The 19,408-nt window shown below is 44.8% G+C and overlaps 1 protein-coding gene across 2 annotated transcripts in view; it reads right to left on the bottom strand.

Moving 5' to 3' along the window:
- The window catches only part of phactr2 (phosphatase and actin regulator 2), a 142,099-nt gene that overhangs the window by 50,540 nt on the left and 72,151 nt on the right, over nucleotides 1–19,408 (bottom strand). For both annotated transcript variants that reach the window (XM_033026064.1, XM_033026063.1), the window contains 2 exons: nucleotides 14,079–14,246; nucleotides 5,051–5,131 (listed from right to left, as the gene is read on the bottom strand). In XM_033026064.1, coding sequence (XP_032881955.1) covers nucleotides 5,051–5,131; nucleotides 14,079–14,246 — 249 coding nt within the window. The remainder of the gene's footprint in view (nucleotides 1–5,050; nucleotides 5,132–14,078; nucleotides 14,247–19,408) is intronic.

Raw genomic sequence — 19,408 nt, forward strand, 5'->3', positions numbered from 1 at the left:
ATGGTGCCTTCCTCACCTTGGTGCCACTGTGTTATGTTGTGTCGTGGACCTTCAGTGTTTGTGCTTTTTTTTTAAATTCTATTTTATTTTTAATATGTTTTATTATTTATTATTATTATTTTTTTTTTTATGATACTGCCTGTAAGGGAAATTCATTTTGTTGTCTCTAACTGAGACAATGACAATAAATTTGAATACAATAGAATGTGCACATGTTGTGATGCCTGGTTGTGTTGTGATGTGCTTATCTGCATGTGTGTGTACACACTCCATCATTCTCCCTGACCTCGCAACTTGAACTAGCCTGTACACAATTACACTGATCAATTTAACCACCAGTTCCGACCCTGTACCCACTTCATCAGAGAGCAGCTTCCTCCACCAACATCTGTCTTCTTCGGCTTAGTTCATCTGGCAGCTCAACGCTCATTTCTGCTCCATTCCTCGCAAAAGACAGAGAGAGAAACAGAAGGCCATTTGACCACCCTCTGACACTATTCAATGAGATCAGGGATGATCTTGCATCCCAATACCATGTACCTGCTCTCTCATCATACCCCAGACTAATCTAAAGCAAACTGGTTTGGTTTCCCATGCTCTATAATTTTGTACTCACGTAAAGTTTTGCTGCCCTGTCTTAATTTTTCTAATCAAAATCTGGCCATCACTGGCGTGGCCAGAATTTATTGCATACCCATTAGAAGGTGGGGCTGAACCACCTTCTTCAACTGTTGTAGCCCTTCTGGTGCGGTTGCAAAAGTGTTGTTGGGGAGTTCTGGGGTTTAGACCCAGTGATAATGAAGGAACGGTGATAAATATATTTCCAAGGCAGAATGGTGCAATCACTGGTGTTTGTGGGAATTAGTGGTTAGGATGCGAGAAGGTGCCCATCAAAGTGGGCAGCTGTATCCTTGAAGGGGCTAGAAATGCAAGATCCCAGCGGGATGAAATCTGAAAGGTGAGTATCTTTCCACAGATGTAGCTGAGTATTTCCACCATTTTCTGTTTGTGTTCTGGTTGGTGTTGAGCTTCTTGACAGTTGGCCCTGCACTTATTCAGGGAAGTTTTATGCAAGGTCTACCCTCATTCTCCTGGCTTGTGCCTTGTAGATGGTGAAGAGGCCTTGGGGTGCCAGGGAGGTGAGTTACTTCCACATGATATCCAGCCTCTGACCAACTTTAGTAGCCACAGTATTTCCATGGCTGGTGCAGTTGAGTTTCTGGCCAATGGTGACTCCCAGGATGTTGATATTGGGGCTTTGGTCAGTAATAGTGATGGAACAGTGAGGGTGCAGTGAGTGTTACTTGCTACATCAGTCCATTACCGAAGCATGGGCTGCTTCATTTGCTGGGGAGCTGGGAATGGAATTTGAACAATGTTCAAATACAAGATCCCAGTTGTAAACATCACCGACAATGTGACCCAGTCCATGACGCTATGGCTGAGAAAGCACACCAAAGCATTTACTTCCACAGAAGGTGAAGAAAATGTAGCAAATTTAGAACATTTTTACATCCATTTCTACAGATACATCTGGAACACATCATATTGGGATGCATCACAACTTGGTTTGGCAACAACTCTGCCCAAAACCACAGAAATTGCAGAGGGTTGTGAATGTAGCCCTGTTCTTCACACAAAACTTCCTCTCCCCTTTGGCTCCATCTAACTTTATGCTACCTTGGGAAACCAGCCACTCAAGCACCACTCACACCTCGTTCATTTTCTCTTCTCTCTTCCATCAGAGATATAATAGCTTGAAAACAAGAAAGAACAATTTGTTTCCCGCTGTAATCGGACTATTGAACTGACTTTTCACATGCTAATGATGTATTCCTGATCTCCAAATCTACCGCACTGTGGCCATTATACTATTTTATTTGCTGCACATTATCTGCAGCTATAATACTATATTCTGCACTCTGTTTATTTTCTCTGTTGCACTGCACAATGTACTTAGAAATGATTTGAACTGCCCAGATAGCATGCAAAACAACGTTTTTCAATGTATCGTTGTACGTGACAATAATAAACCGATACTAATCGTCTGTGAACATTCTCATGTCTGCCCTTTTGATAGATGGAAGGTGATTGATGCATCAATAGTGATGGCTAGGCCAAAGACAATGCCCTGAGGGCTGGAATGATTGGCATCCAACAACCACAATTATCTTCTATGTGTAAGAAGGAACTGCAGATTCTTGTTTACACTGAAGATAGACACAAAATGCTGGATCTCTGGGGTAAAGGAATAGGTGACGTTTCGGATTGGGACCCTTCATCAGACTATCTTCTGTTGTGCGAGGTATGGTTCCAAACACTGAAATGTTTTCCCTCTGATGCCCATTGAATGGAGTTATTTATGCCAGTACTCTTCTGTACCGCACTCAGTCAAACGCTGCCTTGAAGTCAAAGGCAGTCGCACCCAGATCAGAAAAATGTGAGGTCTGTTGGGCAGTCAACGATGATGGGGATGAGGCAGCAAAGCTCAGATCCCAATGTTCCCAATGTTGGGTGAAGTCCAGAACCAGGGGCCATGGTTTAAGAATAAGTGGTAAGCCATTTAAAACGGAGATGAGGAAAAACTTTTTCACACGAGAGTTGTGAGTGTGTGGAATTCTCTGCCTCAGAGGGCGGTGGAGGCTGGTTCTCGGGATGCTTTCAAGAGAGTTAGATAGAGCTTTTAGGGATAGCGGAGTTATGGGATATGGAGAGAAGGCAGGAACGGGGTACTAATTGTGGATGATCAGCCATGATCGCATTGAATGGCGGTGCTGGCTTGAAGGGCCGAATGGCCTACTCCTGCTCCTATTGTCTATTGTCTATCAGGTCTGGTTATATTGAATGTGGAACAGGCTCAGTGATTGTATTGCCGTCTCCTATTTCTAATTCCCGCTCCCCTCTTGAGCGGCCGGCTTATGAGCGACTATTGCCCAACTACTCTGGGTGACTCGGAATTCCGCAAGGAACCATTTCAAGGGGGCAACTAGAGATGGTATATAATCGCCAACTTCACCAGTGACATTCACATCCAATGAGTAAAAAACAAATTTCTTGGTGCAAAGCAGGAAATCAAGAAAAGAGCAGTCCCTTAAACAAGCTGATTAAAATTAAGAAGAGGTTTTGTACTGTACAGGGAAACCACAAGGAACAAAGCCAGATGCTTTAATTGCAGCCATGTCAAAAATGAGAATATACTTTTCCTAGAATGAGATAAGTTTGGAATTTCCTCCTGACAGAGGGGGGCATTAAATCAGGGAGAACCTTGGGATGAGATTAAAGGGGCAGCTCACTAGTAATACAGGTAATCAGGGCGATGAGGGAGGAAGGGAGTGAGGTAGGGTTCAAATGCTCTACTTCGAAGGCAAACATTTTGTATAAGTGCCCCGGGAGACTCTGCTGACCAAGAGGAAGTGAGATAAGTGGAAGTGGTTGCATCAGTACGCACTTGCTCACAAACAGATCACTTCCTCAACCACCTACATGAGGAAGTGCTGAGCCAAGTTCCCATTCCTCATTCGGGACAATCAAAGACCTCCAACCAATACAACGGCAACTCTTACTTGAAAGTAAGCATGCAGGTACAGCAGGCAGTGAAGAAAGTTAATGGCATGTTGGCCTTCATAACAAGAGGAGTTGAGTACAGGAGCAAAGAGGTCCTTCTGCAGTTGTACAGGGCCCCCCTAGTGAGACCACACTTGGAGTATTGTGTGCAGTTTTGGTCTCCAAATTTGAGGAAGGACATTCTTGCTATTGAGGGAGTGCTGCGTAGGTTCACGAGATTAATTCACGGGATGGCAGGACAGTCATATGTTGATAGAATGGAGTGACTGGGCTTGTTATCACTGGAATTTAGAAGGATGAGAGGGAATCTTATTGAAACATATAAGATTGTTATGGGATTGGACATGTTAGAGGTAGGAAACATGTTCCCAATGTTGGGGGAGTCCAGAACCAGGGGCCACAGTTTACGAATAAGGGATCGGCCTTTTGGAACAGAGATATATATAGGCAACTCAATGTAAATGCCTACTATTTTCTGTGTGCTTAAGCAAAGCAAGAATGTCATTGTCCTATACAGGGACACATGACAATAAACTCACTTGAACTTGAACTTGAACTTGAGATGAGGAAAAACTTTTTCACCTAAAGAGTTGTGAATCTGTGGAATTCTCTGCCTCAGAAAGCAGTGGATGCCAATTCTCTGGATGTTTTCAAGAGAGAGTTAGTTAGAGCTCTTAAATATAGCGGAGTCAAGGGATTTGGAGAGAAGGCAGGAACGGGGTACTGGTTGTGGATGATCAGCCATGATCACGGTGAATGGCGGTGCTGGCTCGAAGGGACGAATGGCCTACTCCTGCACCTATTGTCTATTGTCTAAAGCCAACCTAAACTCCACAGAAGCCAAACTCCCGACCAAGAAAAAATTCCTCAGACTGTGAAGCTGGATCCCAGCCTGAAGCAGCGCCTGTCCATTCCCTCTACAGGTGCTGGCCGAACCGCTGAGCTGCTCCAGCACTCTGTACTTTGCTCAAGATTCCAGCATCTGCAGTTCCTTGTGTCCCTGGACCAAGAATCCGTTCTCTGACGTCCTATTCTCTCTGAAACTGGAATTCTCCGCAGAGTGGAGGGGAAGTTCACTTTAAGCGCATGCTCCATTGTCCTGGTCTCTTGTATGCTTTGACAGGATCCCGTTAAACTGGAAAGTGTGCATCAAATGATTTATGAGGGCGTTACCATGTCTGCAGGGTTTGTGCAAGGAGAGACTGTATAGGTCATTTTGATTCCCCTGGAGCAATGATGGCTGAGGGGTGACCTTACAGAGGTTTATAAAATGAGGGTGAATGGTCACGTCATTTCCCCAAGGTTTGCCAGTCTAAAACAAGAGGGCATACGTTTAAAGATGACAGGAGAAAGATTCAACAGACTCCTGAGGGGCCTTGACATTTGTCAGGAGCGGCCACATACACTGCTTTTATTCTGTTATTCTGTTAATATCAGCTGCATTCTTGGACTCATTCCCTGCAGGGGTGTTCATGCAGTAACTCACCTTGATCCAGAACCTCCTTCAGAACACCTTTCCTGATCAGCTCTTCACGACTCTGTCTGGTTGACATTTTCCTCTCCAGCACTTAAAGAGAAAAATGGATGAAAATTAGATGGTTATTTAGAGGCCGCACAGATTACACCAAAAGATCTCACCCAGCAGTCTCTATGAAGTCGAAGCAAGCTCAGTGACTCTATGATCACGGCAGGCTGATCTCGGAAGATTGCAGGACACAAACTAAGTCCAGCAAAATGGTCATGGGCTCAGAGCAGTTTTCACCTTAGTGCCAAGAGTGAAGGAAGCAAGTACTAATGAAAGGAGGCAGTGAGGGACTGCAGCCTGGTCAACTAATCCCTGCGTAAAATTAGTCACACTGAAACCCACTCAATTGAACACTGCTCATGCATGTGATCCTGCTATGTCCACCTTGATAGTTTAGTTACATAGAAACATAGAAAATAGGTGCAGGAGGAGGCCATTCGGCCCTTCGAGCCAGCACCGCCATTCATTGTGATCATGGCTGATCGTCCCCTATCAATAACCCGTGCCTGCCTTCTCCCCATATCCCTTGACTCCACTAGCCCCTAGAGCTCTATCTAACTCTCTCTTAAATCCATCCAGTGACTTGGCCTCCACTGCCCTCTGTGGCAGGGAATACCGTAAATTCACAACTCTCTGGGTGAAAAAGATTTTTCTCACCTCAGTCTTAAATGGCCTCCCCTTTATTCTAAGACTGTGGCCCCTGGTTCTGGACTCACCCAACATTGGGAACATTTTTCCTGCATCTAGCTTGTCCAGTCCTTTTATAATTTTATATGTTTCTATAAGATTCCCCCTCATCCTTCTAAACTCCAGTGAATACAAGCCTAGTCTTTTCAATCTTTCCTCACAGAGATACAGCGCAGAAACAGGCCCTTCGGCCCACCGAGTCCGCATCGCTCAGCGATCCCAGCACACTAACACAATCCTACACACACTAGGGACAACTTACACATACACCTAGCCAATTAACCTACAAACCTGTACGTCTTTGTAGTGTGGGAGGAAACTGAAGATCTTGAAGAAAGCCTATGCAGTCACGGGGAGAACGTACAAACACCGTACAGACAGCACCCGTAGTTGGGATTGAACCCGGCTCTCTCGCGCTGTAAGCACTGTAAGGCAGCAACTCTACCGCTGTGCTACCGTGGCCGCCATGGTGAACCTACCTCTTAGACCACCTGGTGGCCTTGGTCTATGAACTTTCGGACAAAGTGAGACCCAGTGATGGTCTCAGCCCTGGGTTTCTGGCAGGACAGGGGAGGTGGCTTCACTGGTACAGATGTCAGCTGAGATAGTGAACCAACCACACACACTATGAGCATAAGAAGTAGGAGTGGGAGGAAACCTGATTGTTTTTCATTGATTGTGTCATGGAACATTAATGACCCTGATTCCGTTATCGGTTCTAGTTATTGCTGAATCCCAGAGGATTATATATTCTGGGATAGAGAGTGTGAGCTTCTGTGTAACTCGGGATATAGGATGAGATCATCATTTTCCTCCAGCTACACTAATATTGTTGGTACCAATCCAATGCAAAAGTTAAAAGAGCAGCAATTCAAGGCAGGCTGTTCAGCCTTTGGGCACGCTCTGGCTATCTGATCCTACTGTGGGTATAGTTAGTGTTTAAAAGCTATTTGGTTAAGTACGTGGATAGGAAAGGATCAGAGGGATTTGGGCGAAATGCAGGCAAATGCAACTAGTTCGTAAGATGTGTTGGGCTGAAAGGCCTGTTTCTGTACTGTTCTGTACTGCGCCTTTGCTGTTCTCTCTAAATAAATAACTGTGCTTTGCTTTAGTGAAATTGATTGGAGTAAAGCACAACCCAAGTTTCCATTAAACAGAAGTAGAAAAGCGTGGCTTATTTTTACCCAGACATAACCCTGCAGCCTGTAATCCTGTTTGAAGCCAAAAACTCAATGCCCCTTCTTTGTGAAGGAGTTAATTAATGCCACATTAATTGACTGCTGCACTTTCAATAAGTGTATTCTGTGGCTCTGTGTGGAAAAGCCTCTTCTAATCTGCTTAACGTCTGCTAATTTTGTGTTGAAATTTTCCAGGTTCAGAGTCAAATTAAATTATGTGCTTTTAACCATGTTATCTGCACATTTCAACATTCCAACGGATGAAGCCCCATTTAAGCAATTAATCAACAGGGTGACCAAAACAGAAGCAGGTCCAGACATCTAGAGTGAATCTACAAAAGGAAAATTCTGCCAGAAAATTGGAATTGAAAAGCAGAGAAGCTGCACTAAACATTTAAATTTTATCCTCAGAATCTGGGATTGGAGATGTAAATTTTATTTTTGCACAGAGTTGGGTTGCTGTTAAGAACTCGCTACCAGAGGAGATGGTGGAATCAGATAGAATCACTGTGTAAATTAGACATTTCGACAGGCACTAAATTGGGAAGGTACATAAAGATGGTTCAATGGTTTAGTTTAGAACCAGCCCCTTCGGCTCACCGAGTCCACCAGCGATCCCTGCACACTAACGCTATCCTACACACTAGAGACAATTTACAATTTTACCAAGCCAATTGGCATAGAAACCTGTTTAAGAAGGAACAGCAGATGCTGGAAAATCGAAGGTACGAAAATCGAAAATCGTTTCGGCCCGAAATGTTGCCTATTTCCTTCGCTCCATAGATGCTGCTGCACCCGCTGAGTTTCTCCAGCATTTTTGTGTACCTGGCATAGAAACCTGTTCATCTTTTTAGTGCGGGATGAAACCGGAGCTCCTGGAGAAAACCCATGCAGTTCATGGGGAGGACATGTAGGCAGCACCCCTAGTCAGGATCAAACCCGGGTCTCTGGTGCTGTAAGGCAACAATTCTACCGCTGTGCCACTGTGCCGATCTTTAATGTCATGCACGCACAGCACAATGAAATTCTTTTACATAGCCAACAAACCCACAGTGGCGCAGCGGTATAGTTGCTGCCTTGCAGCACTTGCAGCGCCGAAGACGAAAGTTTAATCCCGACTATGGGTGATGACTGTACAGAGTTTGCAAGTTCTCCCCGTGATCGCGTGGGTTTTCTCCGAGATCTTCAGCTTCCTCCCTTGGACATGTACATCCAAAGACGTACAGTTTTGTAAGCTTGGTGTATGTGTAAATTGCCCCAAGTATGTGTTGGATAGTGTTAATGTGCGGGGATCGTTGGTTGGTGCAGAGTTCGGTTGGCCGAAAGGCCTGCTTCCGCGCTGGATCCCTAAACTAAACTTAACAAAAATAAAATGCACAGTCGCTGTATTTTGGCGCTGTTTACTAAGAAAATGTCCAAAGTCCAGTCCACATACAGTCATCACCACTGGAGCACCCCCAACCCAGGTTACTGCAGATCCATAATCAGGATATGATTCTAATGCTTGCAAAAATGTCGGCATAGACGTGGTGGCAAAAAGGGCCCATTTCTACGACCTACGACTCTCATCTTGTATCGTTGGCGAGCAAAGATTGTATTGCCTATACCCAAGTTGTCCCTGAATGGATTTGTTTGCTTGGGCCTGCTTACTTGTTAACAATCTTTCCAGCATTGTTAAGAGTTGCCCACATTACTGTCGGGTATTCCGTCCTTAAAGAATCTATCCCTATCTCCTGAAGTTGTCCCTCATACTGAGGGAACTCACTTAAGATTCATGGAGTATTACAGCACAAAAACAAGCCTTTCTGCCCAACTCGTCCATGCTGTCCAAGATGCCCTTCAACGCTAGTCCTATTTGCCCAACTTTGGGCCACATCTTTCTAAACCTGTTCTTTCCATGTACCTGTCCGAATGTCTTTTAAACATTCCCATTGTACCTGCCTCAACCACTTCATCTGGCATCCCATTCCAGATACCCACCACCCTCAGTCAAAAAGCTACCCCCTCCCCCCAGGTTCCTATCAAATCTTTCCCCTCTCATCTTAAACCTATGCCCTCTAGTTCTTGATTCTCTAACCATGAGAAAAAGGCTGTGTGCATTCACCCTATCTTTGCCGTTCTTAATTTTATACACTCGATAAGATAAGCAGTCTCATACATAGAAACATAGAAAATAGGTGCAGGAGTAGGCCACTTGGCCTTTCGAACCAGCAAGACCATTCATTGTGATCATGGCTGATTATCCACAATCAGTAACCCATGCCTGCCTTCTCCCTATACCCTTTGATTCCGCTAGCCCCAAAAGCTCTATCTAACTCTCTTTTAAATTTATCCAGTGAATTGGCCTCCATTGCCTTATCCAAGGAATAAAGTCCCAATCTGCCCAACCTTTCAGAGTCATAAATAACTCACTCCAAGTCCTGGCAATGACTTCATAAATCTTTCCTGCATTCATTCCAGCTTGTTGGGGGAGTCCAGAACAAGGGGCCACAGTTTAAGAATACGGGGTAAGCCATTTGGAACGGAGATGAGGAAACACTTTTTCTCAGAGAGAGTTGTGAGTCTGTGGAATTCTCTGCCTCAGGCCGGTTCTCTGGATACTTTCAAGAGAGAGCTAGATAGGGCTCTTAAAGATAGCGGAGTCAGTGGATATGGGAAGAAGGTAGGAACGGGATACTGATTGGGGATGATCAGCCATGATCACATTGAATGGCGGTGCTGGCTCGAAGGGCCGAATGGCCTACTCCTGCACCTATTGTCTATTGTCTTTCCTATAGCAGGACGACCGAAACTAAACATAAAACTCACAGCCTCCCAAACATCTTGTTGCCCTGACTGATAAAGGCCAATGTGTCAAAAGCCTTCTCCACCATCCTATCTACCAAAGCCATCACTTTCTGGGAAGTATCTACATGCACTCCTAGGTTTGTCTGCTCTACTTCACTTCCCAGGGTCCTACCAATCTCTGTGAAAGTCTATCCTGCTTTGACTTTGCAAAATGCAACACCTCGTACTTGTTTGCATTGAATGCTATTTGCCGTTCTTTGGTCCACTTACCTAGCTAATCAAGATACCTCTGCAATGCTTGATAAACTTCTTCACTGTCTATGATACCATTATTTGATTGCCATTTGTAAACCTACTCACCATGCCTTGTACCTTCTGATCCAAATTATTTGTATAAATGACGATCAATTGGCACAACATGGATTCATGTGGCACACCACTAGTCAGGCATTCCAGCCTGAAAAACAACCTTCTACCATCACCATCTGCTTCCAATCATCAAGCCAATTATGTATCCAACTTTTAAAAAGGCACAAAGTGCTGGAGTAACTCAATGGGTCAGGCAGCATCTTGGGAGGCCATGAATCGGTGATGTTTCTGGTCAGGACTCTTCTTCAGCGTAATTGTAGAGAGGAAAGCTGGAAGAGAGATGTGGCAGGACTAAATCAAGTGATAGGTGGATACAGGTGAGGGGGGCTTTGGATTGGCAGATTGCCCCCTCCCCCACCCATCACTTTCACCCTATATCCTTTCCTCTGATATCACATTTCATGCCTCTTTTCTCCTTATCTCACAGCCTTTTGTCTTTTCATCTCTGGCTTTTGTCCAACCATCTACCAATCAAACCCCCGTCACCTCTATCCACCTATCACTTGCCAGACCTGTCCTGCCCAATCTCTCTTCCAGCTTTTCCCCTCTACTACAATCAGTCTGAAGAAGGTTCCCGACCCAAAACGTTGCCTATGTATGTCATCCAGAGATGCTGCTTAGCTTGCTGTGTTACTCCAGCACTTTGTGTCTTTTTTTGTGAATCAGCATCTGCAGTTCCCTTGTCTTTGTATCCAATTAGTTGGCTCTCCCTGGATCCCATGCAATCTAACATTCCAAACAAACCTATCTTGTAAAATGCCTTGCTTAAGTCCATAGAGATTTCACTGGCATTCTGTGGTGTCTGATAAGGCCAATGTGGGAAATGCAGACACTTCGCAGATGGGGCTAGAGCTAGCTGACTGATGGGCGGGTGTTGAGAGATGGTGTGCTCTGTCTGAATGGACTCGAGGTTGTCAATTCCATCCCACTTTGCTCTTTCTCATTGGCGACCACTATCCCCCACCAGGAAGGCTTCAAGGCCCTCAGGTTCTTCCTTGAACAGAAACCAAATCAGTTTCCCTCTACTAACACTCTCCTCCATGGAACTAGTTCACACTCTCAACAACTTGTCTTTTGACTCCTCGTACTTTCTTCTGGTTAATGGTATCTCCATGGGAGCACTCGTATGGGCCCCATCTATGCCTGCCTTTTTGTTGGTTATGTCGAACTATCCTTGTTCCAAATGTACGCTGGCACCATCCCCCAAATCTTTCTCCACAGCATAGGGGCTGCCTCCTGCACTCATGCAAACTCGTTGATTTTATCAACGTTACCACTTACAGCAGGCAGTGAAGAAAGCGAATGGCATGTTGGCCTTCATAACAAGAGGAATTGAGTATAGGAACAAAGAGGTCCTTCAGCGGTTGAACAGGGCCCTAGTGAGACCACACCTGGAGTATTGTGTGCAGTTTTGGTCCCCTAATTTGAGGAAAGACATTCTTGCAATTGAGGAAGTGCAGCGTAGGTTTACAAGGTTAATTCCCGGGATGGCGGGACTGTCATATGCTGAGAGAATGGAGCGGCTGGGCTTGTATACTCTGGAATTTAAAAGGATCAGAGGAGATCTTATTGAAATATGTAAGATTATTAAGGGTTTGGACACACTAGAGGCACGAAACATGTTCCCGATGTTGGGGGAGTTCAGAACCTGGGGCCACTGTCTAAGAATAAGGGGTAGGCCATTTTGAACGGAGATGAGGGAATACTTTTTCACACAGAGAGTTATGAGTCTGTGGAATTCTCTGCCTCAGAGGACGGTGGAGGCCGGTTCTCTGGATGCTTTCAAGAGAGAGCTAGATAGGGCTCTTAAAGATAGCGGAGTCACAGGATATGGGGAGAAGGCAGGAACAGGGTATTGATTGGGGATGATCAGCCATGATCACATTGAATGGTGGTACTGGCTGGAAGGGCCGAATGGCCTACTCCTACACCTATTGTCTATATAATCCACCTGACTCTCAAATTCACCTGGACCATCTTTGACACCTCTCTTCCCTTTCTTGATCTCTCCGTTCCCATCACAGGCGACAGACTATCGACTGACGTCTACGACAAACCTCCTGACTCCCTCAGTTCCTCCCACCCTGCCTCTTGCAAAGACACTAGCCCTTAATTCTCAACTTCTCCGTCTCTGCCGCATCCGGTCCCAAGATTAGGCTTTCCATCCCAGGACATCCAAGATGTCCTCTTTCTTTAGTAAACTGGGTTTCCCCCCTGCTGCCAGATTCTGCGGCACAACGGTTGCTGCCTTGCAGTGAATGCAGCGCCGGAGACATGGTTTAGATCCTCACTATGGATGCTTCTCAGCACGGAGTTTATATCTGCTCCCCATGACCTGCGTGGGTTTTCTCCGAGATCTTCAGTTTTCTTCCACACTACGAAGACATACAGGTTTGTAGGTTAAATTGGATTAATGTATGTGTAATTCGTCCCATGTTAGGATAGTGTTATTGTGCGGGTATCGCTGGTCAGCATGGACCCGGTGGGCCGGAGGGCCTGTTTTGGTGTTGTGGAAACTAAACTAAACTAAGATGGATCCTCACCTGTGTATCCTCTGTGTCCCGTAGTTTTGCTCTTGCTAACCCTCCTACCAGGTAGAACTAGGATACTGACCATTCTGTCCTGGGCCTCCTCTATTGCCCGAGTGAGGCCACATGGAACCTGTAGGAACAGCACCTCATATTCCACTTGCTTGACTTACAACCTAATGGTATGAATGTTGAATTTCAATTTTATGTAACTAACCTGCAACCTGCCCCCCCCCCCCCTCCCCATTCCCTGTGCTCCACCTGGAAGCACCCATCTCTCCCCTTCTCCCTACCCGCCCACCAATATTCCTTTCCCTGGCTTCACAATGTTCACCTCTTCTAACCTTCTGCCACACCTATCGTTTTTTTCATCTCTTGCCTTTGTCCAATCATCTGTCTTTCAAAAACAGCGTTCCATCTATCATCATACTGAAGAAGGGTCCTGCCCGAAACATCACCAACCCTTGTTCTCCAGAGGGGCTGCCTGATCGGATGAGTTACTCCAGCACTGTGTGTCCACCTATCACTTGCCAGGCTTTGTCCTGCTCCTCCTCTCTTCCAGCTTTCCCCCCCCCCCCCCCCCCCTTCCCACCCCCCCTCCAACCCCAATCAGTTTGAAGAAGGGTCCTGACTCACTCTGTCAGTGGGCTAAGAACATAACTATTATCAGTGAAGGCTCGTGTTAAAAAAAAGGTTGTGTCATTGCCCCAAATGCTTTTCAATCTTTCACAGTGAAATTGTGCAGCTCGCCTCCAACAGACTTCCCATAGGATTGGAGTTCAGAATCAGTGGGAAACTGTTTAAACCATGGCAACTGCACTCCAAGATCACCAACCTCAATAGTTAGCCTGCAATATGCTGGCAGCCCTTGTATTTCTGTACGCTAGGACACAGAGATCCAAGGCTCATCAAAAGACATGGTCGACTCGTTCAAGGAAACACCTTGAGACCCTTTAACCCCTGCCCTCTGCATCACTCTGTCCTCTGACAGTAAAGGTTCATGGTGTCACCCTGGAAACTCAGACCATCTTCCCTATCTATGGGGCCACATCTTGGGAAGGCTGACATTGAAGATGATATTCACCATTGACTCCTACACAGCCTTTGGTCAATTGAGGAAAAAGATGTTCTCAGACCTGAAACAAAACTGATGGCCTACTGGGCAGCAGTAATCCCTATTCTCCTGTTGATTCAGAGACCTGGAAAAACCTACATCGGGCAGATAAATGCATTGGCAAAATGCCACCTCTGCTGCATCCACAAAGTCTCCCAAGTTCACTGGAAGTACAATCCAACCAATATCAGTGTCCTGTCCCCGGCCACCCATCCATTCCCACTGTTTCTCAGGAACCAAGTAGTGCTGGTGGAGGTGATGTGAGCATAAGCGAGAGGCGAGCGGGTGGAGAGCACCTGACTGAAGCAATGCGTTGTGCAACTTACGTGCTGAGGTTTCCTGGAACTTCTCGCTGGCTTTCTTTCTTCTCCATTTCCATGGTTTGAAGATATTGGTGATGGAAGCCAACTTGCTTCTCCGTTTCAGCGGCACGGACCCTGGCACCGGGGCAGTGCCATCCGGGTTGGGGGCGGTGGGACTTTCCAGACTGTCACCTGTGGCGAGAGAGAAAAGCGGGTGTGAGTCAGGCCTGCAGTTTGGGGCTGGGGAGGGTGTGGGGTGGGGAATGGAGGGTGGAGAGAAAAAGAGGAGGGTTGTGAAGAGGGGGTAGAAAGGAAAGAGAGAAGAGGGGGATAGCAAGGAAGAGGAACAAGGATTTACCTGCACGTAGCTTGTGCTGACTACCATGCACCTGACAGCCCACACTCTGCCTCACGTGCCCGCTGAAACTCTCAAACCCTGGATATATGGAATATTGAATAGTACAGCACAGGAACTGGCCTTTCGGCCCGTGATGTTCATGAAGACATCAATGCCAATGTAAACTAACTTCCTCTGCTTGCATGTAATCTGTATCCCTCGATTCTCTGCGTATCCAATGTAAAAGCATCCTAAATACCACTATTGGTGGTATTGGTGGCTTCTACCAACAGCGCATTCCAGGCATGCACCACTCTGTATAAAAAAACCTGCCACACAGCATCCCCTTTAAAATTTCCCCCTCTAATCTTAAACCTATGCACCCTAGTACTTAACATTTCCACCACGGGGCGAAAGGTTTTAATAGGTCTATCAACCCCTCATAATTTTGTATACTTCTATTCTATATTTGATTCCTCACATAGGCTTACACATTCTTCCTGTAATGGGGTGCCCAGAAATGCACTAAAACACCAAATGTGGCAAAGGCGATGGTTTGGGTCATATCCTCTTTCAGATGCATTAGTTGCACCATTCACGCTCCTTCTGATGGTCGCTCACCACCAGTATCACGGAGGCAATGAGGGAGCCGCAACATTGTCCCTTCCTGCAGTAACCTTTCACACTTTGCTTATTAACGCTCTACCGACCTCTGGCTTAAAAATGCTCAACGGTGCTGCTTTATCTGGCCCACGCAGGAGAGATCTCCAATGACTCACCACCCTTCCGAGACAAAAAAATGTTACCTCATCTTTGTCTTAAGTGGGTGACCTCTTATATTTGGACAGTACAATAGCACAGCTGGTAGAGCTGCTGCCTCACAGCAACAATGACCTGGGTTTAATCTGTAGGGGGGTTGTGCGTTCTCTCTTTGGCTACAAGAGTTACTTCCCATTTCCTCCTGTTGTAAATTGCCTTTGGTGTGCAGGTGGGTGGTAGAACCTGAGAGGGGATTTGGCAGCTTGGAGTTAATGAGAATTAGTGGAGAATAAAAACTGGTATTAATGTAAATGGATGTGTGATAGCACATGTTCTTTTTTTTATTTTTTATATTTTATTTATTAGAAGTAATGTACATTATAGCGATACAAGCCAAGGATAACATAATACAATTCCTGTACCACTTCTTATTTTAAACCTTAAAAAGAAGGAATGTAGAGAGAGTTAGATAGGATAGTAAGTGCGTGAAAGAGTGATCAAGAGAGACCCGTAGAAACGTAAAACCTGAAAATGAGATTTAAAAAAAGGATCAAGGAGAGAGAAAAAACCCCCCCAAAAAAACAAAAAAGAAAGAAAAGATATAAGAAAGTAAAATAAGATAAAAGGGATATACCTACTTCTTATCTTTACACACCTCTCTCCAGGCCCTGAAACCATTTATTTTCAAAGTTGTGTTGCACCCTATACTTGTAATGTCGATAAATGGAGACCAAATCTTTTGGAAATGGTCTGCTTTGCCTGCTAGGCGGAATCTCATGTCTTCCAGGTGTAACATTTCGGACCTATTTGAAGTCCACATTTTTATCGTAGGTGTGGGAGTGTTTTTCCAAAATTTAAGTATACGTTATTAAGCCGTAATTAAGAAAGCTCTTTTGGAACGTAGTCAGCTCCAATCTGGCTTCCATTGATCCAAAAATAATTAGTTCTGCATTCGGTTTCAGTTTTATCTTAAATAATTTCGTAAAGATTTCAAAGATTTCATTCCAAAATTTTTGGATTTTTATACAAAAAACAAAGGAGTGTGCTATAGTTGCTCCTTGAGATAGACATTTATCACAGATGGGAGAGACATTTGGAAAAAGTTTACTTATTTTAGTTTTTGAGTAATATAGTCTATGTAAAGTTTTAAATTGGATTAGAATATGTCTTACATTGATCGAGCATTTGTGCACATATGATCGAGCATTTGTGCATATGTTCGATGGGCTGAAGGGGCTGCACTTCATTAACTTTGTCAGCAACCTTTATGTGGCAAAAATTGCATACCTTGGGTATGCAAGCAAAGAATTTCACTGTGACTTGTCACATGTGACAATAAAGTATTCAATTCAGTTCCGTTTGATCCACAGCTCATTCCCCTGCACACTTGTCCAGTTGGCAGCATTACTTTACAGACATCTTCTTACTGGAAGGCCAATGAGTTTCAGGTAGACCAAAGGAAGTATTTTATTGTTGATAATCTTCAACAGCACTTGGTGTTTGCCTCCATATATATCCCTAAGAACAGCTCGTAGGTCAGAGACATCTCAGGCATTCCTTCTTCTCCCCTCTCCCGTCAGGCTGAAGAAACAAAACCTGACAACTTGTATCACCGGATTCAACGACATCTTCTTCCACGCTGTTAGCAGACTCTTGAATAGACTCTTGAATAAGCTAAGGACAAATTCCCAATTAACCATCTACCTAATTGCGGTCCTCACACTCTTTCTTTTATCAGCACTTTCTTTATAACTGTAACACTATAATCTGCATGGTTTGATTGTATTCACATATGGATATTTTACCTGGATAAGTTTTTCACTACACGTTTTCGGTACACACGGCAATAATCAACCAATTCAAATCAATCTTGTTAGACAGCAGCACAGAGTGAACCCTGACAAGGAGCTGTCCCACTCAATTTGGAGATGAATAAATCTACTGAGCTCTGGGTGAAACCTACCTCAAACATTGTGCATCTAGGTGAGAGGTAGTCCACCCAGCAGAGTAACTACCCAAGCCTGACACCAATATTCACATCTTCACACACTTCACACTTTCTCAAAATGAAGCTCAGAGATGACCATTAAAGCATGTGATATAACTGCCTGCTATTCCATTACACCTGTCGATTTGCTGATCGCAAATTCCTGGGCTTGCTATTTTCACTCAAAGGCTAATTTGCTCATTCTGTATTGTATTGTATTATTGTATTGTATTCAAATTTATTGTCATTGTCTCAATTAGAGACAACGAAATTTTCCTTACAGGCAGTATCATAAAAATAAATAAATAATAAATAATAAAACATATTAAAAATAAAATTGAATTAAAAAAAGAAAAGCACAAACACAGAATGTCCACGACACAACATAACACAGTTGGCACCAAGGTGAGGAAGGCACCATAGATAGATATATAGATATGCCATTTATTGTCACTATACATGTACAATGAGATTAAAAGCATCTCGTACTCAGTGCATACATATAATTTAGTACAAAAAACAAGAAACAGAAAACAAAACAAGGGGGGGGGGGGATAGGTGCACAATTCTGCGGCGCTATATACATATCTATAAAGGCAAAATGGTGAAGGATGAATAGGTGGTATTCTTAGGCAGATTTTTAAAGTTATATTAAAATATTAAAAATTATTTTAAAAAAATATTAAAAATTACAATTACAATACACATTACAGTTCCAAATTTCAGTACGTGGATGGAGTAGATGGAAGTCCGGGTGTTGGGCTGTGAAGTCAGTGCATGTGTGAGTTAAGAGTAGTTATGACTTTCGGAAAACAACTGTTCCTGAGTCTATTTGTCCTAGTTTTGATGCACCTATAGCGCCTTCCAGAGGGCAGCAGGTCGAACAGTCCAAACGCAGGATGGGAGCTGTCCTTGATGATATTCTTTGCCCTGCTAAGGCAACGGGATGTATAAATATCCATCAGGGAGGGGAGAGGGCAACCAATGATCTTCTGTGCTGTCCTAGTTACCCTCTGAAGCCTCTCCCTGTCTGCCATGGTGCAGCTGCCGTACCATGCTGTAATGCAGTATGTCAGCAGGCTCTCGATGGACGAGCGGTAGAAGGTCAGCAGCAGGTTAGAGTCCAGGTTGTGCTTCCTGAGAACCCTCAGGAAGTGCAGCCGCTGCTGAGCCATCTTGATGACCGCTGTCGTGTTGTCTGTCCAGGAGATGTCAGCAGAGATGAGGACGTCGAGAAACCGGAAGGTGTTGACCCTCTCCACACACTCGCCGTTGATATGTAGGGGGACTAAGTCGGTGCTGTGCCTCCTGAAGTCGACAATGAGCTCTTTTGTTTTCCTGGTGTTCAGAGCCAGATTGTTTTCTGAGCACCAGGTTGTCAACTTCAGGACTTCCTTTCTGTAGGCTGCCTCGTCTCCCTTTGAAATAAGTCCGACTACAGTAGTGTCGTCAGCAAATTTGACGATGCGGTTGTTGTTGTGGGCTGGACTACAGTCGTAGGTGTAGAGACAGTATAGGAGGGGGCTTAGCACACAGCCCTGTGGGGAGCCGGTACTCAACCTGCGAGTGGAGGAGAGGTGGGGGCCGAGTCTCACAGTCTGGGGCCGGTTGGTGAGGAAATCTTTTATCTTATAGTCCAGCCAGCCTGTGCGTTGTGGAGCAGGGGAACACACATTGTGCTAAAAACAGCAGGCAGCTCATGTCAAGCCCTGTGAGGTTACCAGCATTCCCAGCTGTTGCCAAATTTTCAAAACTGCCCCCAAGTTTATAACTCTGGCAACTTTCACTTCTAATGTTAATGATGTTGCAGAAACGGCTCAGTATTGAAATCAAACGTGGTGAAAAATGAACCCACAATGAAGAGGATGGACAGATAATCCATTTATCCGATACTCAATGTGACCGAGACATTCCAGAGGTTGCCCTCAGAAATTGAGTCTCCATTTTACGTCTGCAATATGATAGCATGAAAGTCGTGATTCCAACCATTACATCCACTGAACAGAAAATCCCAAGGCTGACTGGGGTCAAGCAAGGCCATGTCATCTCACCAACACTCTTCCCAACCAGTCTTATTGTAAAAGTGCAGCTAGATTTCAACAAATCTTCTGCAGGAATTGAGCTCATCGACAGGGAACATGGGAGATGGTGCAACCTCCACTTCAGAACCTACTTCGTACCTACGCTGCAGTTACACACAGAGATGTGGACACTCAAGAGTCTCACTATCGACCTGTTGACTGGACCATGCAGGAGAGGATCTTCATTTTT

This window comes from Amblyraja radiata, chromosome 8 (assembly GCF_010909765.2).
Source record: "Amblyraja radiata isolate CabotCenter1 chromosome 8, sAmbRad1.1.pri, whole genome shotgun sequence".
Taxonomy (NCBI): Eukaryota; Metazoa; Chordata; class Chondrichthyes; order Rajiformes; family Rajidae; genus Amblyraja; species Amblyraja radiata.